The sequence below is a fragment of the Penicillium cataractarum genome (genome assembly GCF_028827025.1).
Source record: "Penicillium cataractarum strain IBT 29864 chromosome Unknown utg000002l, whole genome shotgun sequence".
NCBI classification, from domain to species: domain Eukaryota; kingdom Fungi; phylum Ascomycota; class Eurotiomycetes; order Eurotiales; family Aspergillaceae; genus Penicillium; species Penicillium cataractarum.
The window spans coordinates 3091860-3118813 of record NW_026622738.1 but is presented as its reverse complement, the minus strand read 5'-3'; the positions used below and the strand labels follow the sequence as shown (position 1 = coordinate 3118813).

The 26954-nt window shown below is 50.5% G+C and overlaps 7 protein-coding genes across 7 annotated transcripts; 3 read left to right on the top strand and 4 right to left on the bottom strand.

Moving 5' to 3' along the window:
* Positions 1–349: 349 nt before the first annotated feature.
* Positions 350–1926, top strand: N7496_003214 (SUMO ligase MMS21; the record flags this gene model as incomplete). The annotated part of the gene is made up of 2 exons (XM_056696145.1): positions 350–1107; positions 1179–1926. The coding sequence occupies 2 exons, from the start codon at positions 350–352 to the stop codon at positions 1924–1926; spliced, it is 1506 nt and encodes a 501-aa protein (XP_056558357.1).
* Positions 1927–2192: 266 nt separating this feature from the next.
* On the bottom strand, positions 2193–3182 carry N7496_003213 (PhzF family phenazine biosynthesis protein; the record flags this gene model as incomplete). The annotated part of the gene is made up of 1 exon (XM_056696144.1): positions 2193–3182. The coding sequence occupies one exon, from the start codon at positions 3180–3182 to the stop codon at positions 2193–2195; it is 990 nt and encodes a 329-aa protein (XP_056558356.1).
* Positions 3183–6111: 2929 nt separating this feature from the next.
* Positions 6112–8067, top strand: N7496_003212 (UNC93-like protein; the record flags this gene model as incomplete). Its single annotated transcript, XM_056696143.1, has 4 exons — positions 6112–6366; positions 6486–6800; positions 6898–7535; positions 7593–8067. The coding sequence occupies 4 exons, from the start codon at positions 6112–6114 to the stop codon at positions 8065–8067; spliced, it is 1683 nt and encodes a 560-aa protein (XP_056558355.1).
* A 1447-nt stretch (positions 8068–9514) lies between these two features.
* On the bottom strand, positions 9515–10591 carry N7496_003211 (putative mitochondrial dicarboxylate carrier protein; the record flags this gene model as incomplete). Its single annotated transcript, XM_056696142.1, has 2 exons — positions 9515–9563; positions 9636–10591. The coding sequence occupies 2 exons, from the start codon at positions 10589–10591 to the stop codon at positions 9515–9517; spliced, it is 1005 nt and encodes a 334-aa protein (XP_056558354.1).
* Positions 10592–14052: 3461 nt separating this feature from the next.
* Positions 14053–15164, bottom strand: N7496_003210 (alpha/beta hydrolase; the record flags this gene model as incomplete). The annotated part of the gene is made up of 2 exons (XM_056696141.1): positions 14053–15036; positions 15099–15164. 2 exons carry the CDS (start codon positions 15162–15164, stop codon positions 14053–14055), a joined length of 1050 nt encoding a protein of 349 aa, XP_056558353.1.
* Positions 15165–17100: 1936 nt separating this feature from the next.
* N7496_003209 (uncharacterized protein) lies at positions 17101–20243 on the top strand (the record flags this gene model as incomplete). The annotated part of the gene is made up of 3 exons (XM_056696140.1): positions 17101–17341; positions 17392–18108; positions 18163–20243. The coding sequence occupies 3 exons, from the start codon at positions 17101–17103 to the stop codon at positions 20241–20243; spliced, it is 3039 nt and encodes a 1012-aa protein (XP_056558352.1).
* A 944-nt stretch (positions 20244–21187) lies between these two features.
* acuF (phosphoenolpyruvate carboxykinase PCK1) lies at positions 21188–23540 on the bottom strand (the record flags this gene model as incomplete). The annotated part of the gene is made up of 5 exons (XM_056696139.1): positions 21188–21706; positions 21727–22530; positions 22904–23104; positions 23208–23283; positions 23359–23540. The coding sequence occupies 5 exons, from the start codon at positions 23538–23540 to the stop codon at positions 21188–21190; spliced, it is 1782 nt and encodes a 593-aa protein (XP_056558351.1).
* Between the last annotated feature and the right edge of the window lie 3414 nt (positions 23541–26954).

The following is a 26954-nucleotide window of genomic DNA, read 5'->3' as shown; positions in this document are numbered from 1 at the left end:
AGAAAACCAGATAATTAAAATAATGCCGCATCACCACTTGTGAAGAGCCTTCGAAAGAGATTCCGCCTGCAATGCAACCATATAGTGCTTCATTGCGTAGTACAACCTCAAACATTTCCTCCAGTCCTTACGTGCATAGTCAAGGGCGATAAGCTTATCGCTGTAATGTAACCAAATCGGGACTAGTGTGGTCGCGTCGCGTTAGGATTTCCAGTTGCTTTGTCTACGCAACGGCAAAACCACCTCAAAGGCAGATCATTTAACACCCTTCGCCCACTCGAATCTCCCAAAAGATTTGCCAAATTTCATAGAAAATCACCTATTTTGGCCCACCCACTCTACGGCCGGAATGCTCTCCGCAACCCCCGCGCGACAGCGCACCTCTTTGTCCCAATCTCGCCCTCCACCCAGCGTCCGCTCACGAGCCACCCCAAGATCTACCGCGAGAGCCACCGAAATCCCCGAAGGCACAGAAGGCCCGGAAGTCCCAGAATATCAGAGCCCCGAGGCCCCTCTATCCAAAGATGACTATCACAATCTTCACCAGCTCCTCGGTAAACATTCCCTCGAGATAGTCAAGAAACACATCCACGATGCAGGCGTCAATCTCACCGAATCAGTCGGCGAAGTGAGCGATCGGCTCCGTGATGCGCAAACTCGATACCAGAAGGGAAAAGAAAAACGGCGAAACGAGGAAGATGGCCAGGAACTAGACGGGGGCGAGGATGAAGAGTATCAACGTCTTGCGGAGCAGGAACGACAAGTGAATTCTATTGTGGGCCGTTTGGAGGAAAAGATGCGCCATGTCGTTGATAGCGAGGCCAAGTCTATTGGGTTGAAAGATGCGTTGGAGAAGCTTTATAAGGAGGAAGCACAGATACAGACTATTTTGCTCCCCGAGCGACAACTGCGGAGTCGGCAGCGGCCGATGCGGCGAGTGAACGATGAAGATGGAGATGCTGAAATGAATGAAGGTGAAATGGATCGAGAGTCTACGCCTGTGCGGGAGGTTCGCGAGCGCAATACACAGAATCCGCCTCGTAAGAGGCTGGATACCTCGCTGGCCGAGGACCAACGAAACTGGGAAGCGTTGTCATTGACTCAGAGGTATGGTCTTTTACTGTCCTGGACTATGTCCGTTTATGCCATGGTCATGTCTAACATCACGGATGGTGTAGATACGCCAACAACAATACTTATACTGGATTCTACCGCATCATGCACGATTCCAAGTATCCCGATAACGAAGCACCACCCATGCCACACTCTTCTACATGGTTCTCGCACATGGATGACCACGATGCTGGCTCCGATGTAGGCGCCTCCGGTGGCAGTCCCTCAACGCGCCGAACACGGAACCAGCGCCAGCCATCCCCCGCAGACTCGGACGACGTCGCCATCGCGCTCGAGCGCATCTCCTTGGATTGCCCCCTTACTCTAGTCCGTTTCCGGGATCCGGTTACTAGCACGAAATGTCCACACAGCTTCGAGCACGATGCTATCATGGATATGATCTCGCGCTCACGGCCCATGCCCGGCGGCCCTCCCCGTGTCAAGGCCGTCAAGTGCCCCGTGTGTTCGATTATCCTTACTGCAGGAGACCTGGTCCGCGATACGGCCTTGCAACGTCGGGTACGTCGTGCGGAAGAGCAGGAGGCGCGGCGTGCGGAGGAAAGTGACGAGGAGGACGAGGATGCACAGCGGAGACTGAACCGGGTGACGTTGGCCAGTGACGCGGTGGATCCTGATGAGGATGCGATGGATGTGGATAGGCCACCTGGGACGCAGATTAAATCCGAGCCTGGTCAGATTAAGGGGAAAAGGCGGATGATGGAGTCAGATGATGAAGATGAAGAGGAGGAGGAGGAGGAAGAGGGAGAAGATGAAACCGAGAGTAGTGGAGACATTGAAGAAGATAGCGATTAATAGATGAGTTGTCACTATATCCGCAAATGCGAAGTCGAAAATATCCAGGCATACCTGTTCTATGGCATCTCTGTGACCTGGCTTCCTCCTCCTATGAAATGGTATATCCATGTGTACAACATTATATCATCTAATCATCCTAGCGGGGAAGAACGGTCTGAAGTTACGAAAGCTAGATTTTCTCCAGCATGTCACACAATCTGTGCCCACGTCTATCAATGCCACCCTCATCTCATGTATTTGAAAGCTCTGCCCGTCAAGGTCTTCTAAAGTACAATATCTGACGAAGGCACTACAATATTACCATCGGCAACCAGCACACCCGTCCCCGACAACTCTATACTTCCAACCACACGACGACCAATTCTCACCTTCATCAAACACTCTCTCCCAGTCTTCAGTCCCTGCACAACCTCTATACCAACACCCCCCGATCCCTCCTCTTGAGCAGAAACCAACTCACTAGCATTCTCCCACACAAACGCCGCCAAAGGCCCCGCCGCAGACCCAGTAGCTGGATCTTCCATGCCCATCCCAGGACTGAAAAACCTCGCTTCGAATGTCGGAATCCCATTCTTGCTTTCAACCGCTGTAAAGACGTAAACGCCACTATTGTGACTATCCGTGCTAGGGAGTTCCTCCGCAATACGCTCTTTATTGGCGAAAGTCACACGGTCAAGAACTTCTTTATTGCGAAGAGGGATCAAAAGATGTCGAGCCGGCGAAGTCGTTACAACTTGCGCTTCTTCGAGAAGAGTGGTCCCCGAGGGACTTTCGAGTCCGATATCCGTATCCTCGATTCCGAGGGCATCAGCCAATGACGCTTTATCGGTATGTATGTTCAGAAATTGCGGTTCGCCGTGGCGCATGGATATATTAATCTCCCCCGCTGACGATCTGGAGACCTCCACAGGTAAAATAGCTTCACCGAGTTGTTGATGGTAGGTACGCGCAGTGTGATCCAGCGGTGCATCGCAAGTCCCTGAATAGATAGCCCACCACCAGGCGCCGAGTGAATTGTGGCCTGCTCCGAAGACTTCTTCCCCATTAGGGAGGAAGGATCGTAGACGTAGGTCTGCATCTGGGTTTGTGGGTGGACAGATGAATGTCGTTTCGGAGAGGTTGAATTGGCGGGCTATTAGTTGCATTTGTGGTTTTGTGAGGGTATCGGATGTGTTGTTTACCACGGCGAGTGGGTTGCCTTTGTAGGCTGTGGATGAGAAGACGTCGATGATGTTGTATGGAAGGGTTGCCATTGTGGAAGTGATCTTTAGAATTGGGATTCTTGTAGCAATGGGAGTTTACAATTCACTGTATGATAAATAAGAAATTGTAGGCTTCAATGCGACAAGACTTAAATATGTCAACTGCAATGACGACATAGCCATTCTGGCTGGTTATTTATTCTCCAGATGACAAATGCTACAGTGGCAGTGCATAAGTTTGAAACTATTTCCTTAATGCCAAGGCTTTTCTGCTAGTCAAAAATCTATCGAAGAAGAGAGATTTCATCCCAAACAACATTATATTTTGTATATCACTCTTCTAAGTCTATAATTTCTTGTACCCTGTGAGGCATCGCACCTATATCAGCTAATAAATAACGCATCTCGCGAAAGAGGTAGACGGTAATTAGGAGTCAGTAACAGGCGGTGAAACATGGGCGGTAAGCAGGAAATAGTTTCAAACTTTTGCACTACCACTGTAACTATAGGTTCCTCGTATTTTGGCATTACAAATTCACATTTCCTCACTTTAGCATGAGTGCTGGTCTTGGCTACAATGAATACGGGCTTAGTACTCTTGGCAGGAAGAAGTTCGAATCTGGGGAACCATGTTAGCCTTCTACCTGTTTTGTGAATGACCCCGACCGTGCTTTATCTTCATCTTCCTACAGCGAAAGTCTAGAAACATAAATAAGCCTTCCAGTATATCTAAATAGGAAAGCTATCGATTAATTACCTTGAGTGGACTAGGTCTGTTAGGTTTGCATAGGCGTCGAGCGATTAGACGAGTACTATAGCAACAGGATATATCTCTCGAAGACTGGCAACTTTCGCTAAATGAGCTCAGCATTGGTATACTTTAATTCAACACCATTGAGTGTGAGGACCTCTGTTCCCCAACAGACCACCTGCACGCGCGGGATTCATTATTGAACATAGTGGCTATTGAAACCGTTCAATCATTGGAGCATATAAAATCATGAATATTTTATGTAGAATTTCTCTCGGATACCGGTTGATAATTAGTAGCTCCAGTGCAGTGCGGCTCAATACCACCGATCAGTTACATCCTGATATGCGATCATGATAACAAGCAATCGGCCATTTTCAAGGGAGATGGCTATCTTATCTCAGTCGAGATTTGCCTGGGATTATATGCAACTGTTACAATTCATTCCTGGCTTGCACTCACTCGCTATACGCACACTTTTTGGTCAGACGATGACTTGTAAAAAATATAGTAGCGATTAACGAATGACTCCATTCGGCTCGTTAAGCGATGTGGAATGGGTTGAGGCACTAGGTCTCTATCTATTCCAATCTGCGACCGGTGTTGAGAACATCCATTTTGATCCATCTTAATCGCCCTGCGCTTGGACGTATTTATATTGTTGGGATAAATATAGCCAGTGATAGCAGGCTAAATGTTGAACTGGACCACCTCTGTGGCAACTGGCAAGGCTGGTTGAAATGCATCTGCCAGTCATGCGATAAGCGTGATAAGTGATAAGGCTAGATAAGAAAGCAGGCCAGCTGAATGGCCAAAACGGACGGGTGCAGATAAGCAAAGTGGCCTTGCAGGAGAAAATGCTTAGATTTTAAATCCTGCCATTACAGCGACACTATAATTACCTACCCTGCTGCAAATCGTATGTCTTAAACCAAATCTGCAGTTATCTTCGTAATTGCCGTCGTCATGGCTCTTTTCTACTGGATCGATCTGCTGGCGAACTGCACATGCCTCGAGCAATGTTTCACGCATCACCCGATAGCCTGCCCCCGCTAACCCCAGACGGGGATAACGTGGGAACCAAATTTGTTAAAGCGAGAAAAACTACATCCACTAAACCCATTCGAGTTAGTATATCCTTCCCCACACCATCTAGACTCAAAGCATCCAATTTCGCCCCCCCTATTCCGGGCCTCTGACTGGTCTACATCCTCCTTCTCTTCCCTAATCAGCTGTTAGTTCAACAAGCCCACGGGAACCAACGGTGCGACTGGTCTGTTCTGTTAGTTCTTTGCGCCCCCTGAAGGGCTGGCTCCAAGTGTTCTTCTCAAGCCATTCAGCCACTGAAGGGACCCCATGCAACCGCAATGCGGCAGGGTCACATATCCTCGTTTCCTCCAGAGAGAGCCACAGTTTTACTCCAGTATACTCCAGATTTCCAGACTTTCAACTCCATACTCCATACTTTTGGGGGTTGAGGAGGAAGTGGAGGTGGATAATACCACGTCGTTTAGGGGTCCGTCACGCGACTTGGGGTCCCGACTGTTGATGATTTCCCTATCGCTTAGTTTTGTCCAAGTACACTAGAACCTCCCAATCTACCGAGTCCTTACCATGTTCCATCCAGGCAAGTGTAACTCTGCTATCAAAGCGGCCCTGCCCGCTTCACCTCCACGTCTTTACTACACCAACACCTACTATCACATACTACGCGTTCTACTTCAGCTATGATTACTATAACTCCTGTACCTTAGTAACTACCGAATCAATTATCCAATTACTACTCTCCTCGCAAAATAAACGGCTTATTTTTTGCGTTGCTTGGATTCAGACTCCACAGGAGCAGTGCTGACTGGACCTAGGGACAAGCTTGAATGTTACCTTGCCGCGTGGTAGTATTCGAATCTTCCCCCAGTCCCCATAATGTCCCATTCGGTCCATCATGAGGACAAAACATTGACAGCTCCGAATCAGTCGTAGTTTCACCCGAGCTACCTTGTCCGTCTATTTTTTTTGCGCTTCCTTTTCTTCGCGTCTCACGATCTTTTTAATCCCCTCCTCCCCTTCTTTTTCTTTTCTTTCTTTTCCCCACACGATCTTCTTTTCTCCTCCTCCAACACCCACACCACCCCCCTTCACCTCCACCACTCCCCCGATCGCGCTCCACCACTTCACCACCACCTCACCAACCTCCCCGCTCTCGGGTTACTCTCCTGCACATCGTTCACCATGGCAGAGATTGAACCCAAGGCTCCGACTACTCAGGTCGGTCCCGACTCGGCCTCCGAGGACGATGTTGTGCGCCCCCGTGGTTGGATGTACAAGCGCATCGGTGTCGGCAAGTGGAATGTCGGCTGGTATGCTTCCCCCAAGTTCCAGCTCGGCATGGTCGCATTCGTCTGCTTCATGTGCCCCGGCATGTTCAACGCTCTCGGTGGTCTCGGCGGTGGTGGTAAGGCCGATGCCCATTTGGCCGATCAAATGGTAAGTTCTCCAAGTCTCGGCGCCATCCCGCGTGGCTGTTTCTGTCGCGAGTGCGCCGATCTCGAAAATCCGTGACTTGACTGGTCGCTAACCACTTCCTCTTTTTGCTCTGTCTATAGAATGTTGCCCTCTACAGTACCTTTGCCGTGGTTGGTTTCTTCGCCGGTACCATTGTCAACCGTCTGGGTGTTCGCGCCTCTCTGTCCTTTGGTGGTATTGGTTACTGTCTCTACTCGATCTCCCTGCTCGTCTCCGTCCACAAGTATGTCCCCGGCTTCAACATTTTCGCTGGCGCTTTCCTCGGTGTTTGCGCTGGTCTCCTGTGGACTGCGCAGGGCACCATCATGATGTCCTACCCTCTGGAGCAGTCCAAGGGTCGCTACTTTGCTTGGTTTTGGGGCATCTTCAACGTCGGTGCTTGCATTGGCAGTCTGGTAAGTGATCGCTGTACTTTGCGCATTGGAATGCGGGCATTGCGCGTGCCCGCATTTACCCGATCACCAGCTTTAAACTAACACTTTCTTTTTATAGATCCCTCTTGGAGAGAACATCCACGTCCGCACTAACAGCACCGTCAGCGATGGCACCTACATTGCCTTCATTGTGCTCATGTTCTTCGGTGCCTGCCTGGCCCTGTTCATTTGCGATGCCGACAAGATCGTCCGTGAGGATGGTTCCCGTGTCATTCTGATGAAGAGCCCCAGCTGGTGGACTGAGATCTATGGTCTGTGGGAGACCATCAAGGCCGAGCCCTACATTATCCTGCTCTTCCCCATGTTCTGGTCCTCCAACTGGTTCTATACCTACCAGCAGAACGGTATCAACGGTGCCTACTTCGATACCCGCACCAAGGCTCTCAACGGTTTCCTGTACTGGTTCGCTCAGATTGTGGCTGCCGTCATCATCGGTCCTCTTTTGGATGTCGAGCGTGTTCGTCGCAGTGTCCGTGCCAAGATCGCCTTTGGTGTCCTGTTTACTCTGACTATGGTCATCTGGGGTGGTGGCTATGCCTGGCAGAAGCACTACACCCGCGCTGATGTCAGCACGGAGGCTCAAAACGCTGGCACCTTCGTTCCCTGGGACTGGACTACTAAGGGTTACGTTGGTCCCATGTTCCTCTACTTCTTCTACGGCATGTACGATGCTGTCTGGCAAGGTGTTGTCTACTGGTACGTTTCCTTTTATAATCCTCCATCAAGCATTCCAAACTAATCTTTTCTTTCCAGGTTCATGGGTGCCCTCGGCAACTCTGGCCGTCGTCTCGCCAACTTGGCCGGTTTCTACAAGGGTCTTCAATCTGCCGGTTCCGCTGTGATGTGGTCCCTCGACAGCAACGAAACCCCCTTCATGAACGAACTCGCCTCCAACTGGGGTATCCTTTCAGGCTCTCTCATCGTCGCCCTCCCCGTCGTCTTCATGCGCATCCGCGATACAGTCCCCGTGGAAGACGATCTCAAGGGTACCGACGAGACCATCGAGGACGTCCTCCTCCCCCGATGCGATCGCCGAGAAGCGTGCCGCCGGCGACATCTAAGTTCTGGGCTACATACCCCCAGAATGGGAACTGGTGTAATCTGGGAAATACCTTATCGTGGGAATTTCTCTGATTCGCATCCGGCTTCGGTTTCGCTTTTGCTTGTTCACGGGATCATCAATGGACTTGACCCTTCCCACCTCGGTCTGGGGGGTTTCCTAATGTGATGACTCGTTATGAGATTCATGGATGACGCTTTTCATTTTTGCTATTTCCCCCTGTTCATTTGCACCCTCCCCCTTTTAATACTATGAGATGCATACTTGCGCGTTTCGCTGTTTCTTTTTACATACCCGGTTTCGCGAATGGAAAAGCTGTCATGAATATGAATTGTGTTTTCGTAGATGTAAGAGCTATCCGTAGGGTCTGGTAACTATCTAGTTATGTACCAGCTATAGAAGTATTTTGTCCCGAGTGCCTTGTCTAATATTGGTCTAGGTAGTGTATCCAATCCAAAGTGAGACGTCGACGTAGATGTTGAACCTTCTTCTCTCTATTTCTTCCATCCTTACATTCCATTCATTTCTACCCCCTTATACTCATACCCATCCTCGGCCTGTACACTCGTGCCCGTGCAAGTGAAACACTGCAGCGCAACGGTATCACAAATTCAAGCCGGTAAGCGGGATTCACCCCGAAGTATACATAACCGCATAGTATAAGCAAGGGATGAACAAGTGAGTAACCGAGATCCTCGTGCTTGTGCGACATCTAAGGCTACAAAGCAACACAAGGAAAAAGAAGCAGAGAAAGACATGTTAGGGCTGGATAGGGAAAGTCATGCTTTAATCCATGGATTGGAAATATTGATAATGCCCCATTACGAAGATAACGCATCGAGGTAAACCTACTCCAGACAAACGTGGATAGTAGAGCACTGCACAGCATAGCGTAGCAAAGGGATATGACAGGACAAGACAGGATAGGACAAGTGTAGGGGGGTATTCGCTTGTCGAGAGAAAAGAAAAAAACAAAAAGCAAAAAGCAATAAAAACTAAACATGATTGCATCGTAGGATCTTCCCATACTTGCACCATCGCCGTATCCCATCTTCCCTATCCTTTCCGCGGAGACGGAGATCGCCGGGAGACCAGACCAGACCAGCTGCTACACCGCGCCGTCCGACGCAAACCGCACAAGCATCGGCCCTCAACAAAAGAACCCACCGGAGAAAAGTGTTCTCTCCGAGGGAGAATAGGAATGGGAAAAGCAAGGTCTGAAAGTGACCGACATTAGTTTTCCGATCGTAAAAAACCAGACGATAATGATGAAAATGAAAGCCGGTGGTAATGCGATTTCAGTGTGGGTCCGGCATTTGAAACCTTAGAAATGCAGAGCGAGCTTGTTGTTTGGTAGATAACGCTAGCTCTTGAGGTTGAGAATAGCGGTCGCGTAAGGTATAGAGTTGACCTGGAGGATGGGAATCACGTTGGCGATGCAAAGAAGCAGGCATGGGGATGCGTTTTGGGGTTCCCTTTTTGCGAGTAGCGCGAAAATCGAAAGGCGAGTCACCGACATGCAAGAGAATTCATTCGAACAAAGATCGAAACATCGTGTGTTCAAACACTGGAGAGTTGAGCAATTTCCGCTCTACCTCCCTTCTCTTTCACCCCTCTATTTAGTAATGAGGTTAAGATAATCGGCCACGATGAGAGTCACCATCCTATCGATCAAAAACGTCAGTTTATCTTCAAAGTGGGTCCAAAAAAGCAATGCAAAGTGGGGGCAAACTAACGCATGAGGAGCGATCCGCACATAGTACGTGCCAAAGCCACGATAGAATCGCAACCACCCTTCCTCCTGGACAACCTTCCTCGCGCAATCCAACACACCCTTATACGGCACCTTGCCCGTCGCGGGATCCTTCTGCTGCTTCTGCAGACGAGTCTTGACAAAGTCAAACGGCAACGAGAGGAAACTAGCAAAGAAACCCGCGATCGCAGAAGCCGCGAACGTCGTGTTCTGCGGGGACAAGCTAGTATGCTGCTTAAGCTGGGCCTTGCTCTCCGCAAAGAAGGTCAATTGACCCATGTTCAGCGCCATTGCGCGGATAACCGTGGGCAAGGCACCCGCCCACAGCGCAGCCAGACCTTCTTGCTTGGGGATGCGAACCAGCGCGTCAAAGACGGAGCGGTAGTTTGCGCGTGCCTCGGGTGGTTTGAGACCGTCGGATTGCATGCGCACTAGGGCCAGATCGGCCGGGTTACCGATCATCGCGGCGATACCACCAGCGGAGAGACCGGCGGCGGCGCGCTCGGCAAAGGTGACCTTGCGCTTTTGCTCGTCGGCGCGAGCATTTAGTTTCTTGATGAAAGTGTCGAAGAAGCCGAGGCGGGCGGTGGTGTAGACAGCTTGGCGGAGGAGACCGGCCGAGAGACCGGTGTAGAGGTCGAGGACTTTACCAGAAGCGATAATCTCCTTGGTGATGCCGAGGGCGGAGGGTTTGGGGCCGGTGCGGGCACCTTCGCCAGCGAGTTGCAGGCGCACCTTGACCATGTCGACGGGTTGGATTACGATGGTGGCTGTCATACCAGCCAAGCCGCCGTTGACAAAGGGAAGAGCGGCGCGCATGTAGGGGTGGTGCAGGATGGTGGAGGTGGTTTGCGCCGGGTTCTCGATGGCGGCTTTGGTAGTTTGTTGGGCGGAGACGGCCGCATTATGGGCGGACTCCTTGACGGAGTTGGATGCCATGGTCGTGAGGGTAGTAATTTATGGTCTGAGGAGGATTGGTTAGCTTGTGGGTGGTCGTGGTGGTAGTGCAGTGGTGATGGTTGTGTCGCAGACGTAGATGCGAGATGAAAGAATGAAGGATTCGCGAAAAAAGACCGGATGATTCATCCACTGACCAGGGAAAAAGAGTTCACGGCACAGGCACCGAAGCAGTCAAAGTTTCCGAGTATCCTGTGGCTGTCAGGATGCGAATTTCTTGGGGGATTCGGAAGTCACGGGGGGTGTAGCAGGTTGGACCGTGGATAACTTACTGATGACGTATCACGAGAGAGGAGAAGCGGATGTTCGAACTTCTCAAGGAACCACGGGGGAAGGAGAAGATGGAAATAATGAAAAGAAGGAGAAGAAGGGGAAGATGAGGGGAGAGACACGAAAATGGAGGATGCGGGGGAACCAGTCAGTTGTCAGTGAGTTCCTAAGTATCAGTACGGAGAATGGAGGAGTAGCAGGCGCCGAAGTATAAGTACACTCGTGGTAACTTGGAGAGGGGCCCAAGCTTGCTTCTATATAACTCGGACGATCCTAGTAATAGTAGTACCTGTACTCCGGAGTCTCTGATTTATTAATATCCCCCCTTGTTCTACAGACTACAGCTTGGACCTTTGGCAAGTACCTCGTCAGCTACCGACTCCAGTGGCCCCAAGATGATGCCCGAGGGCAAAAGACCGCGAACAACCGAAGGCGACTTCCGAGTTCTAACCGGCTCTGGGCCCTTTGGACCGATTGTTAGCCGCGGGATGGAGTTCTCCAGGTCCAGTGGGACGGCAATAGTCTGTTAACGTGAAAGACTGTCATCCCCAATCACGAGTGGGGAATGACGAATAGCTTGGACCTGCGAAAATCGCACTGCACCTGCCCCCCACCTTGTGGGCCAAGTCGATCATAAAGTACAACGAGGAGTACTACTACTGACTTGCTAGAGAGTGGACGCGAACGTCTGAAAAATGCGGGGGAAGCTTGATGTCACGAGTCCCAGGATTGTAACCCCCTCGTTAAAGTAAAATAATAAACCCCTCATCCTCTTGTCGTTAACTCCTATCCTTTCTCCTCATTTTCTATGTCTCATCTTCTTTCTCTTTTCATCCCTTACTTCCCAATATCAAACACCCCCATCCCCATGCTCCACGTCATGGAGCCCAACACGAAAGAGCCACTAGGCCCCAAGTGCCACGAGCTAAACTCGGAACCCCACTTATCCCGCTATTCCCCTTTGGGATGCCCCACGAGAACTGGTCGGGAACCCGCTTGACAGGATCTTGGCCTGACTCCGAGGGAAACACTCTCTGGAACTATTGGGAAGAGGCTGAATAGCTGAAGACCTGATAATCACCAACGAATGAATGACCAGTTTTTCCGGCCATCTCAACATCCAAAAATGATGAGCCATCGAAGATGACCAACTCACCAACTCGCCTACTAAACAGTACTCCGTACAGGCGGCATCTCGGTTTGACGGCATCGAGAAACCGGATAAGCTACATCGGCTATTCCACCTCTTCCCTCGATAATATTCTGCCGCTCCCGCTCTCCGGACCCAGATCCGAGATTCCCACCCCTCCAGGCCACAGGCTCCCACTAGCTGTTCCACGCTAGCCCACAATCCTAGATAGTCCCAGGTACGGTGGGCCCCCATCGCACTGACGATATGTCCTGAACACCGGCCACAGCCAATCCTATCCCCGGCAATGTCAACACCACAACCCCGTTGGGGACCGCCGATGCCCCATTACGACCTAATCGGGCTCAGCGCCTAGCTGCCTATTCCCCGGAAGTCCCGCTGGAATCCTCCGATCGCCCTCTTCACAGCACCGTCTTTTCGCCGATGACCGGCACTTGACGGCTTGCTGGGACCTCGTGTGTGGATTGTCTGCACGCGGATTGGTCGACAGGCCTCAAGACCTGGTTCTCTCAGGTCCGGACGTCGATGCTTGTCCTCCGTGGAGACAATATCTCTTGTTCATCATCTTCGTGCCGTTTGCCGGTACCAGCGGAGGACAGCAGTCCGGGGCCGTGGCCGTGGCCGTTGAAGGTGTGATTACTTGCTCAGCGCTGGGATTCCGTCTCATCAGACGGGCAGGATGTGTCTGTGATGCCGTGCTATTCGTTCCAAGCCACAACGCGGGATGCGGTCGACTGTGATCCTAACTTACAGGGTGCGGAAGTATAGGATTTGATTTCTCCGTGGTATACGGGATGATCCACTGCATTTTCTGGGAAGAGACAGAGGATGCACCTTCATTCATGGGGTTATTTTGCAGTAGCTGAGAATTTTCCGGTGATTGCTTACATCGACCGTGCCTGGTCTACAGTGTATACATCAGCCTGGACCCTGATGTGCAGAGTAGATCAGATACTCTACGCCGACGATATCCGTTCGTGACGGACCTCGAATGTTGCGAGATTGTCGAGAACGGGCATCTCCGACGTCCATACACTGACTTGCAGCACGTTGAGCCGTGAGCACATCCCAACAGACACTCTATACGGAGGTAGTCAAGTCCGGAATGCCATTGAGACATACTTTCAACAACAACCCCTGCCAGGCACTCATATCTTAAGCCCCGCCAGTGATGACAATCCTCAAAACTCAACTAACAATACCCACCCAAGCTGCGCCTACTGTACAACAGAGTCTCACATAGTCCCCCAAACCAACCAAATCAACAAATAAAACCCCCTTAAATCCCACCCCAACAATAACCCCCTAAATCCACATCCTCCCTCCCCTCCATCCAAATCCCCATAACCCCCATAATAAATCACAGCCTCACCCCTCTACGGGAACACCCCTCGGCACTTCGGTCAACTACCCTCGACAATCCCGAGTCCAACTCTCCCAGCTCCCGGCATGCAGGCTCGGGAGCGGAGGGAATTCCGGCGGGCAAAGTGGGCCCGAAAGTCCCTTGGCGGGTGGAGAGCGGGTATGATTGACGGGATGGTGGGGGACTTATTCGGCAATGGGGTGTGGTACCTATGGATTTGGTTTTGGGAGTGAAGAATGTGTGTAGGTTGTGGCCTGTAGGTAATAGGTTGCCCATAGAGGTAGCGGGGTTTATGGGGTTGGTGTTGCTGGTGGTGGGGAGGGTTGAGGAGTTACAGGGGCTGGTATATAGATGGATCCTGATTTAGATAAGAGGTAAAGTCCGTAATGGAAGGAGGAAATGACTTTCTGCATTAATTATCTTAACACTTTATTTCTAGATACAACAAAAATGGATATGAGCTTCCAAAGCCGAGGAATATATGGAGAGATCTTGTTCATCTCTAACTTTAACTATAAAGACTTCTAATGTCTGGGCAGACTATTTACAACTTGAAGTTGTCATGGGCAAGGGGCAAGGGGCAAGACGATAATCTATAAACGCCACAGAAAGTGGCATATAGAACTAGCACTACTAACAACGACCGTATAATCTCTTCTGTCACCCCATGCTCGCAATCCACAACTCCTCCACCCTCTCCCTCTCCAACCCCCTATCCAACAACCACCCAATATTCCAAATAGTATCAACCTGAGACTTAACCGATAATCCCAACTTTGGCCAAATATTAAAATGCCCATGCGGCACACCAGGATAAATATCCAACTTAACATCAACCCCATAATCCCGTAACGTCTTCGCATAAACAATCCCATCATCCCTCAAAGTATCCATCCCGGCAACCTGGACATACGTCCTGGGTAACCCCTCAAACAACACACCGTCGTTAAACGGCGAGTAATCCTCAGAGTAAACATCCATCCCATACGCCTCCTCAATAACCCCTAAAAGCTTGCGATCCAAAATCAGAGCTTCGGCGTTCTGATCCCGCGACACCCAGAGATCCTTATACTTCCCCGGCAAAGTCTCCTCACTAATACATCCCGGGATATTAGCCAAAACCCCAGTTAACGGCGAACCGAGCGCTTCTCTTAACGCACGATGCGCAGTAACAATTGCCAACCCGGCCCCGGCTGAACAACCCCCTATCACGAATCCAGCACTTAAATCTGCGCCTAGCGAGGAGGCATTACTCGCTAACCAGGATAAACTATCCCAGATATCGTGCGGTGCAAAGGGGAATTTATATTCCGGGGCGAGACGGTAAGAGGGCAGTGCGATTATCGCTCCGTATAAGGCAGCGATAGGTCGAGCCCACGGTATACATTGCATGTTTGTACCCATTATGTATCCGCCGCCGTGGATGAGGATGATTAGTGGTGCATTTTTGGGAATGGTATTATGTTTTATGAGGCGAATTTCGTTGAGGTGACCGTCGCGCATGGGGATTGTGATGGTTGATTCGTGGGTGTTGTGTGTTGGGGAGGTGGTGTAGTTTGTTTGTTCTGCTGTAGAGGTTGCTTGGCGGAGTTGTTCGATGGAGGGTGTGTTGAACGTTCTTGGGAAGGGGGTGCTTTTGAGAGTCTATGGTTGTATTAGAATTTTGTTAGGGGAATTTGAGATGGTAGATGGTACGTTTTATTTACCTCTTCGAGTTCGGGGTCGATGATGCCTAGTTTTAGGACATCTTCCCTTGTATTGATTGAATCCATGGCTATGGGTGAGTTGGCGGGGTGTATGATACAGGAACTCAGCATTTGAAGATGAAAAAAGGTATGGCTCTTTGAAAAATTTACATTGCCTTGTGACTGTCTTTATAGTTGGGCTGGATACTCGAGTCAAAGTGATAGATTGAGGATCATGATGATTCACTGGTGCTCTAGATTAGCTGACGCGTTGATTGGTTCACACGATGCAAATGGGTCGCACTGCCCCACTCGGTGATGGACATTATGACAAGCTTCGAGTAAAAATGTCTTCGTGTACTTAATGATAGTGTGTCAGATGGACTTATTACAGCATTAAGTCCGTCGATGATGGTTCGCGGGTGGTTATCCTTCTGTACTACAATATGGTTAGGATTAACTACAGCGAGCTACTTATTGCGGAGCGAAGCGGAGCAATATATTGTCAAACTTGACGCTTGATTCGATATGATTGGCCGGTTCCGTGTTAGCATCAGGTGACCTCTCGTGATCCATATGGTATTTTTGAGAATCTTAGATTTTAGGTATTATTAAGATCTCCCTACTACCCCTACTGGCCCTACTATCTCTACTATCTCTACTAGCTCCATAGTGAGTAGACTAGTGAGTAGATTGGTTAGTAGATTAGTTGACACATTAGTTGGCACATTAGTTGGCACATTAGTTGGCACATTAGTTGGCACATTAGTTGGCACATTAGTTGGCATATTAGTTGGCACATTAGTTACCTACTACTACTACCCCTCCTACTTTAACTACTTCTACTACTAAGCGAAAGCAAAGCGACCAGCGTGATCGGGGGGTTTAGGGGGGTCATTTAATGAATAAGATTAAGCCGCTACGCGACGCAATTATTCTGCGAGACCAACCCGGAACGGGGTCCGGGGCCTGCAGACGGCTTGTACATGAATCGCTGTAATGCCTAGAACATACTTTAATTCACCTCATTACCATATCCAAAGCGATCGGTGTATATCTGATAGGAAGACAGAAAGAAGGGATAATCTAGGGTTATTAAACTACAAGAAAGAGAGGCCTCAAAGTAGCTGTCGAGTATGAACCTTTTACCGCGCGCTAGATTTAGGGTCATAGAATAGCACCGCTCTTATTTCATATCTTATTTCATAGCCTTTATCTAGATACATCACTTTCTACATACGAGTCGTTTTTAGTCTAGCAGTAGATAGTTTTATATCAATATTTCGAGACAGTTCACCGGTCTATAGCGTCAAGTTGCAAGACTTCATAGTCGAACATTTTCTTGCTGAAATCGGCTAAGCTTTAGCTCCACAGACGCTAGCGGAAGTAACCTTCCCAATTGGGCACAAGGAAGTAAGGGGCGGGACCCCAGCTCAGCTTGTTTGCTTTATTTCATGCCAGGCGCACGCTGGGAGTAGGGAGCAAAACATTGAAGTCTGCAGAAACGATATAAGAGTTGGCGCAGCCCCAGTTATGAATGGATGACCATGAAGTACACTGGTGATAAATTTCCACAGAAAGTACTGAATCCCCTGGGTTTTTGAGGGGGTAGCATTTGTTTTGATTGGAATGAGAGATCTGCATTCTATTGCCGCAATTTGGACCACCCCAACGTGCACAGTCCGTTGCTTCCATCCAGACTCTACAGCGACGTAAAGAGTACTCCAAATTTATCGGGGAAATAGACGGGAAATGTGGAAAGTGGCAACAGCAGTCGGAGAAAAGGCACCCGTTGGACCCCCAGATCAGAATCTTAACGCTATTTTCCTTGCGCTCTCTGCAACTCGGTCCCTTTGTCACCGGCCTAATATCGGATCTCCACGATGCGGGGTATGGCACGGGCTAGTCCCCAAGGTGACAATGCAGGGTCCTCGATCCTGAAAATATAAAGGTCTTGAGAGTTAGCTCCCTTGCTTGGGGAAGATGCAGGTCTTTCACGGTTTTTCTGCATCGGCCTTGCAACATGATCTGGCAAGCGGCTTTTAAGCCTTTGGCGGCTGTGGCGCTGTTATGCGCCTCTAGCGAGGCCGCTGCGCTTCTCCCTCGCCAAGGGGACCCTCAGGCTTGCCCTGGGTACAAAGCTAGCAATGTAAAGACCGACGGTGGAGCTATCGTGAGCGCAGATTTGAATCTCGCCGGAGCTCCGTGCAATGTCTATGGTACCGACCTGGACAACTTAAAGTTGCTTGTGGAGTATCAATCCCGTGAGTGAGATTTACAGTCTGCTTCTTGACAAAAAGCTGATAATTAGTAGCTGAGCGACTGCATGTCAAGATATACGATGCCGACGAGCAGGTCTATCAGATTCCTGAATCCGTGCTTCCGAGACCAGGGACCGATAAAGGCATGAGTCCGAGCAAGTCGGATCTGAAGTTCTCTATGAATCACAATCCATTCTCGTTCGCCATCACTCGCAAGTCGACAGGGGAAGTTCTCTTTGATACAAGTCATCATCCAATTGTCTTTGAATCGCAGTACCTCGGCCTGCGCACGAGATTACCCGAGTCGCCAAACCTCTACGGTCTGGGAGAAAGCGTCGACCCCTTCCGCCTGAAGACTTCGAACTACTCCAGGACTCTCTGGTCGCGAGATGCTTACGGGACGCCCGAATTCACCAACCTGTACGGCAACCACCCCGTATATTTTGACTACCGTGGGAAGAATGGTACCCATGGTGTCTTCTTGGCCAACAGCAACGGCATGGATGTTGTCCTTGATGACTCCGATGGGCAGTATCTCGAGTATCGCACCCTTGGTGGTGTGATTGACCTGTATTTCCTGGGCGGGCCTAGCCCTAAAGAAGTTGCCATGCAGTATGCACAGACAGTTGGCCTTCCTGCAATGATGTCCTATTGGCACTTTGGTTTCCACAATTGTCGTTATGGTTACTATGATATCTACGAGGTTGCAGAGGTCGTCGCCAACTACAGCGCCGCAAACATTCCACTGGAGACTCAATGGGCTGATATTGGTGAGATCCAGTTCCCTTGACGAGCAGTTGGGTTTTTTTTGCTAATCTCTGCAGATTACATGGACCTCCGAAGAGTATTTACTCTGGATCCATACCGATTCCCCTTGGACAAGACTCGGGAGCTCGTCGCGCACCTGCACAAAAATAACCAACACTATGTGGTGATGGTAGACCCAGCAGTTGCATATGTCGACTATCCACCATTCAATAACGGCGAAAAAGCCGACGCTTTCATGAAGTATCCTAATGGTTCAACCTATCAGGGAGTTGTCTGGCCCGGAGTCACCACTTGGCCTGACTGGTTCGCCCCTGGTACTCAAGACTACTGGAACAAAGAATTTGCAACTTTCTTCGATCCCAACACTGGTGTGGATATTGATGCCCTTTGGATTGACATGAATGAACCGTCCAACTTTTGTGACTTCCCTTGTACCGACCCTGCCGCGTTTGCTGGTACTGCAGGTGACCCGCCCTCGGTTCGTCCTTTGCGCCTTAGTCCCCCTCGGCCTATTCCTGGCTTTTCCAAAGACTTCCAGCCCACATGTGTTGCAGAAGCATCCTTTGATTGCTATGCCGAGGCGTACTATGGCGAGAGCATCTTTATCCTCGGAGATGTGCCTAGCTTTGGCAACGGTGATCCGCTCATGGCAGCGCCCTTGGATGCGACGAACTACCCGGATTGGCAGGTTACTATTCAGTTGCCGCCAAAGACAAAGATTACTTATCAGTATGTCCGCCGTGAGGCAGACGGCACGTTCATATATGAGGCTCAGAACCGCACCCTCACCACTGGTGACTGTCATTCCGGAGTCCAGGCCGTGTTTGGTAACATTACAACCACTTCCGGGCCGCACAAGAGATCCCTTGAGGCCACAGTCTATTCCTCCGTTCAAGCTATCAAGAATGAGCGCCGCAGCAGCAGCACTCCTGGATCTATGAAAGGCTTACCCGGTCGTGACCTCCTGAATCCTCCATACCAAATTAACAACGCTGCCGGAGCGCTGAGCAACAAGACCATGCAAACAGACCTAATCCACGCCAATGGCCTCACCGAGTACGACACCCATAATCTATACGGCTCGATGATGAGTTCAGCTAGTCGCGACGCCCTCATTTACCGCCGACCCGATTCGCGTCCCCTAGTAATTACTCGGTCTACCTTTGCCGGCGCCGGCGCTCAGGTCGGCCACTGGCTGGGAGACAACATGGCCGATTGGGACCACTACCTCTGGACGATCGAGCAACTGCAAGAATTTGCAGCTCTCTTCCAAGTCCCCATGGTTGGCAGTGATATCTGCGGATATGGCGGCTACACCAACGAGAATCTTTGCTCTCGCTGGGTCTGGCTGGGCGCATTCTCGCCGTTCTTCCGTGATCACCAAGGCTGGGGCACGCCGGGCCACGAGCTTTATTACTCTCCTCAGGTTGCATCGGCCTCGCGTGCTGCGATCGATATTCGCTATCGTCTTCTAGATTACGCCTACACCGCACTGTGGAACCAAACTCGAACAGGCTCGCCAATGCTGAATCCCATGTTCTTCATGTACCCGGCGGATATCAATACCGCCACTTTGCCGTACCAGTTCTTCTGGGGCGATGCTATTATGGTCGCTCCCATCTCAGAGGAGAACTCTACTTCAGTGAACGTCTACTTCCCAGAGGACCGTTTCTACGACTTCTACACCGGCGCACCCGTTCAAGGCACCGGCTCCACCGTGAGACTCTCAAATATTGACTACAATACTATGCCTCTGTACTTCAAGAGCGGGAACATCATCCCCATGCGCACGGAGTCAGCATACACGACCGCGGAACTGCGCCAAAGGGATTTCACCTTGGTGATTGCTAAAGACGCCGATGGCAACGCATCTGGATCGTTGTACCTCGACGATGGTGATAGTTTGGTTCAGAAAGCTACTAGTAACATCGCTTTCACCTATCACGGGAAGACCGGTCGTTTCAAGATGACGGGCGATTTTGGTTATCACCCTGGTAATGTTGCAATTCGCAGTATCACTGTGCTTGGTGCCGCTCACGCTGGCAAGAATGGGAAGTACTCATCAGCAGACAAGAAGGCTGTGTATAAGGTGAACATTCCTTTGACCAAGGCTTACGCTGGTAACTTTGAGTCATGAGAGAGGTTCTCGGTAGACATGGCCAACAAATTGTCTCCCGTTAGAGCGGGCTGTGAATGGAGTTGTAAAATCGCCAAATACTAAACAGAGCACAGACTGAATGTTGATATGAATTTCATGGTGAAATTCTTGTTACAGTAGCACATAGACTGAGATTCTGTCTACCTTTCCAGTAGCTCAGTATTTTGACCTTACCAAAGCCCAGAGCACAATATGACTAGCCTAATAATGGTAGTGCATGATATTGGTGACAAATTAGTGCCAAAATTGCAGAATGGAAGATAAGGGGTGAGTATTTGTTGCATTGTAGGCGTAATAGTGAATGATACAACGTACAGACGGCGAGATAATCAAATTATGATAGAGACTAACGGGTAGATCGGGTCAATGAACAGGAAGTAGGAAAGGAGAGAGAAGAATGTACTATGGCGCCGTGGGAGTATGTCATATCCTAGCCGTGGTTACCGTCAGAAGACCCTATAAAATGGAGAGGCAAAAGGAGATCAGATAGTTCGATCAGCCTGAGCATAAGAATGAGTAACGACTTCTCAGGCAGTCTAATGCTACTAGGTTACACAGCTACAAAGCACAACTTTATATAAGATATCTGATTTCATTGGCTATTCTGAGGATAATCCATCGAAAAACTCCAGTGGAGCCAGCCGTCACAATACACTTTCATCAAGATAAGGGAAAAGAGACATAGGAAAAGTAAAAAGGAAATCATAAAGCAGTAAGAAACCAAATATCGGGAGAAACAAGTGGGGGAATAAATCCTCACGCTCGTCCCGACCCAAGCGCAAGGGCGGAGATCAATGATGGAAACCACATCATCACGACCAAAGCAAACGCAGCACGCCATGCAAATGTCTGAAACAAGGAAACAAGAAACAATATGCCATCAATTTTGTGTAAACATCCCTGACCCAGGGAATACCCAACATTTACTGGGTCTGGGGAGCAGCGGCCAGGACCTCGGGGGTAGCCTCGTCGGAGTACTTCTTGAAGTTCTCGTTGAAGAGCTTACCGAGCTTGTTGACCTCGTCGGAGAAGGAGGTGGTGGCAGTCCAGCTGTTCTGGGGGTTGAGGAGCTCGTCGGGGACACCGGGGCAGGTCTTGGGGACGGGCAGGTTGAAGACGGCGTAGGTCTCGTACTCGGCCTTGGCGAGCTCGCCGGAGTGGATGGCGTCGAGGATGGCACGGGTGTACTTGAGAGGGCAACGCTTGCCGCCGGTGGTGGCACCGGCACCGACCCAACCGGTGTTGAGGAGCCAGGCGTTGGCCTTGTGCTCCTTGATCTTCTCGGCGAGCATGGAGGCGTAGCGCATGGGGTGCAGGGCCAGGAAGGGCTGGGCGAAGCAAGAGGAGAAGGTGGCCTGGGGCTCGGTGACACCGTCCTCGGTACCGGCCATCTTGGAGGTATAACCGGAGATGAAGTGGAACATGGTCTGCTCGGGGGTGAGCTTGGAGATGGGGGAAGGACACCGCGGGCGTCGCAAGTGAGCAGGATGATGTTGGTGGGGTGGTTCTCGCTCTTGCAGGGGATCTTGGCGTTCTCGATGTACTCGATGGGGTAGGCGCAGCGGGTGTTCTCGGTGAGGGAAGAGTCATCGTAGTCGACAACGCGGGTGATGGGGTCGAAAACGACGTTCTCGAGGACGGAACCGAAGCGGATGGCGTTGAAAATATCGGGCTCCTTCTCGGCGGAGAGACCAATGCACTTGGCGTAGCAACCACCCTCGATGTTGAAGACACCAGTGTCGGTCCAGCAGTGCTCGTCGTCACCAATCAGCTTACGCTTGGGGTCGGCAGACAGGGTGGTCTTGCCGGTACCGGACAGACCGAAGAAGACGGTGACATCGCCGTTCTCACCCTCATTGGCAGAGGAGTGGAGGGTCAGGACGTTGTGCTTGACGGGCATCTCGTAGAAGAGGACGGTGAAGACACCCTTCTTCATCTCACCAGCGTACTCGGTACCGAGGATGATCATCTCCTTCTCGGCAAAGTTGATGGCCACGGAGGTGGCAGAGGTCATACCCTCAGTGAAGCGGTTGGCGGGGAAAGAACCGGCGTTGTAGATGACATAGTCGGGGTGGAAGTGCTCAAGCTCCTCACGAGTAGGGCGGATCAGCATGTTGCGCATGAACAGGGCGTGGTAGGCGCGAGCGCAGACAACGCGAACGCTGATACGGTAGCGCTCGTCCCAGCCGGCGTAACCATCGATGACATAGATGCGGTTACGGGTGTTAAGGTAGTCGACAGCACGCTCACGGTTGATACGCCAGACCTGCAGGGGTGAGTTAGTAAAACTGGGTTGATGACGTCATGCACGTGAAGAGCCTCGGTCCCGCGGGGAAGTGGCGATCTTCAGCCGAACATTGCGGGAAAGAAGAGGGGTAAAAGGCAAAACTGAGAATGCAGAGGGAAGAAAGGGTTGATAGTGAGGAATTCGAGTCAACTCGAGGTCATTTGCATCGTAGGTTGCACCAGGCAGAGTGCCAGAAAAGCTTGACCCTTCCAGATGCATATGCAAGGGATCCTTGTGTGGAGTCCACGGCTGGCGTCTGCAAGGGCAACCCTTGATGTCGACCAGGCAGATATGCAACGAGATGACGACGAAAAAATCACGCATAGTAATGAGAATCAAGAAGGCAACTTACATCGGGGGTCATGGGCTTGTTGACGGGTCCCCACCAGACCTGATCTTGGGAGGACTCCTCCTTGACAATACGCTTGTCGGAGGGGGAACGACCAGTCTTAGCACCAGAGTAAGCGCTCAGAGCACCGCTGGAGGTGATGGCAGTGCCAGTCTCGTAGACGAGAGCGTCCTCATAGAGGGCGGGAACGGAAGGGTTGGCGATCTATAGGAACCAAGTCATGATATGTTAGTAGAAGTACTTGAGAAGCAAGCGCCAACGACCAGGTCGAGTCTCAAGGGCAAGGACAGGCGAGGATCTTCCTTACAATTGCGACTCGGTCATAGTCAATGTGCGCAGTCTCGTGGAGCTCCTCCTCGAGCTCGGTGTGGCTCTTGCCGGGCCTATAATGTCGATGTGGTTAGCGACGACGAGGTATATAAAAGATAAGAAGAAGAAGATATAAGATGGGAACATACTGGACACCACCAGGGTGCAGCGCCGTGCGATTCACAGATGTGGCAACCATTGTTCTGAGTGAAGTGGAATGATAATTATTGTTGCGTTGTTTCGCGACTTGCTGTTGAAAGAAATCCGCAGCCAAAGGACCTGGGGATGCCGGGCGACCGGGGGGTATATAATTCTTTCCAGGAGGGAACATAGTCTCAAGTATGAAGGAGTATTCTCGTTCTCAGCGTGGTTTCTCCACAGTTTCACGGGTGATGTCGGGGGAAGAGCAAAAGGCCGAGCTGAAGCGAGCGGGTACCGATGGTTGGAGAGAGATGAGGCGTAGCCGTGGATTGCCAGAGCCTGATTGCCTAATGGGGCCCTTACGTGCGCTAGTGACTAGTCAGCGGAGGGTCCGACTTGTCCCGAAACGGAGGGTACGGCCAGTGTGAGCACACGAATTGGACTCGGAACGGCGTTCTGTTCGGGTAAGGCAAGGAGGGACGAAGGGGATTAGGTACCGAAACTAGAAAATAATATGTATTATTTTTTTTGCGATTTTTAAATTCGAGAGCAAGAAAAAAAAGCCGCAAAATACTATGCACGGAAGTATGCTGCTCGTTGCTGCTGGTGATTTGTTTTAGATGGGTGGCGGTTAGGAAAAAGAGAAGAGGCAACAAAAGACAGATTCATGCTTTTTATCATTAACTAGACAGTCCTAAAGAACTATAGACCATGGCCGTTTACAGCCTAGGTTTGGGTAAATCTTCGAGATGATGATTGCAAGAGTGCTTCATCTGGGGAGTCTGTATGGCTCTACAAGTTGTCCTTCCAAGCCACGGACGACTGGAATGACGCGCAATGACTTCACCAGTCGATGAAGAAGCCATACATAGACAGGATTAACCTTACCAACCTTACCAATCAGGCTAACGCAGAGCCACCTTTAAAAAAATCGCGGGGGGATTATGTCAGCCAGCTGTCGATCCCGTGGTCAGTCGGGATTTTTTTTTCTTTGTCTGGACCGTTTCGACTTCACCAATGAGATTCCTCGAAATCGTTAGACCCTCTTCCTCTTCTTTCTCGGCTTCCCTATTCACATCGGAAAGTGATCTCGGGCATGGACGAAAATAAAAAAAAAGAATGTAATACCTATCATCCGTTCCGAACATGACGACAAAGGGACCCGGCGTACGCAGGTTCGGAACGTCCTAGGAATCGAACAGGAATACCTCCGCATGCTCCAATAACGGCGTTTATCCCAGCCGAGGATGATGCATCTGCGACATCGATCGCGGCGGCTCGGGCCAATCACAAGCCACACATTTCCACCTTGTCCACTTTGACAAGCATGTTCGGGTGGGCAGAAGATATTGCCGCTGGGTCCTAACATCGTCGACTCGTCCCTGGTTTTCGCTGGCCGAACACGATAATCGTCCAAGGCTGGGCCGGTGCCCTAGAGCAATGAGATCGAGGCCTCGAGGGCCCTCATCCCGACGCGGTACCTGGTCCCCCCGCCAGCTCGGAGCATACTAACCATACAGATGTCTTTTTACAGATCATGCATCTTACGTGCCCTATCGGTCTCGGCCTAGATGCGTGTTTTATTTTTCTGGTCTATCCAGAGGGACGAGATAAACCAGATAGAGAATGGGTTTTAATCCCTCAAAAAATGCGAGACAGATGTTCAAATTCCATTCGGGAGAATGGAAAACAAGCGGTCTACCCGAATGACTATTGAGTCCTTGAAACTCGAAACCCACATGGAATTCTCGTTGCACGTTCTGGAAATTGACCCGGTCGCTTTGCCACGGGGACCACACCTTCGGCCCCCCGTGCAGAACAAAAGTGTGGCTTTGCTCTTCGAAGAGTGAAAAAAAACCCCAGATCCTCTTTCCCGATGGTTAGCGGCGGATCCCGACCCGGTTACGGTTACGTTGCGGTTGCGGTCTCGGGAAGTCGAGCCTCTAGGAATTCTTGCTTTCCATATCCGCCTAGGAATCAGGTTGCGACATTCGGACATACCTATTGTCATTATTTTTGGATTTTAGAACTCGGCCAAATAATGAAACAGATCGCCCTCGCCCTTGTTGCGCGATTTTTGGTTTCATTTGCTTACGTAGCAGGTTCTATTCCTGGCTATTCAGCTGATCCATGACTATGACTCTTTCGTGAACATCGTGAACTTCCATACTTTTTCTGCAGTTGCGCGTGACTCGGGTTGGATAGTTCGTTCCGTTAGTGTGTTAGTCTGGGGCTGAGTCTGGACCAGACTTGTCTTTTTTAGGAGACTTTCAAGGTCACGATGTACTCGCAAGCGTTGGTTTCCTCAAGCCCGATGGAGCAAGGGGCGAGTGGAGAAGGGGTTCGCCCCCCTGGTCTCTCCGCAAAATCGTAGCAAGTCATTCCGGATGAAGTATTGTACTTGGAGTTAGAGAGATTTACGACTATTACAGAAGGGGCAACAAACTCTATAGACCAATGGATCATTGGATATGCATTTCCACTCAGATTATCTTCAATTGTACACATGATCTCTCCCCTTGGCCACCCGGATACCTAGCCCCGTTATCATCAATATCCGGATCAACATTCACCAACCTAGACTAAATCCCCCCGTAAATTCATCTCCCCTTCCCCGGCCCGTCGGACCCCCCGGTCGCATTAGTTAATATTCCTACTCTATCACTTGCCAATCACGTCAGCCTCCTTCTTTCCTAATTCACCCGTGATATGATCCTTGTTTTCTATTCGAGCCTGGACCTATCACCAGTTGTACAAGTAAACCAGCACGCACCAATTTTGAAACGGCCTGGGCCGAAGTGCGGAAACCAAAACCACGATCTTTTCTCGCCCTCCTAATTTCCCCGAACCCGACGGGGGCCTTTCAACAAAGCACTCTAACGTCATGGGACTGGCCCTATTACTCCCGCACATGGGAGCTGCTTCTTGATTCCTCCGTACTCGGCAATGTAAGTCGGCCCAATTTCCCGATAAATTTCCCATGTTGCCCCCCGTAGTACCCGTATAGTGAGCGATTATTATTGTTGTAGGCGGATGGTCTACCGAGTTCACTTCGCTGGTAAATACCCCGAGCGCTCCCAGACCTTCTCAGACTCGGCTTGGCGGCTTGGCTGTCTGGGGAAGCTGTCGCGTGGCTCGCGGATGCGGGGTATAGCGTGGTGAGTTTTGATTCCTCCACTGAGCTATGTGCAGCTTGGGACGGCAGTCGGGGGCTATACCCGGCTGTTGTGTTTGGAGAGTTGTCTGAATGGCTACCTGATTACTTGGTCAAGTGCCGAAGTAACTCTGGTTTTATTGCAGCTTTTTCTGGGTATGGAGATATCCTTTGATTTGTTGGATTAATGACTATCTGTTCTCTAAATATATACTGGTGTGCATACTTTATTGACATCCTCCTAGATATCAGCCAGCTCCTTGTCCCCTCGTCCAGCCGATACATCCTCTACTTGCTGTCAGAATGACCACAAATGAAGCAGGCTCGGATCCGTTAAACTCAGCCTCCGGCTAAGAATGCTAGTATGAATCAGGATTCACGGCTTGGGGAAACTGCTTGAGCAGGTCGTATATTCGGGCCACTCACACCCTTCTCTCATCACCCATCACA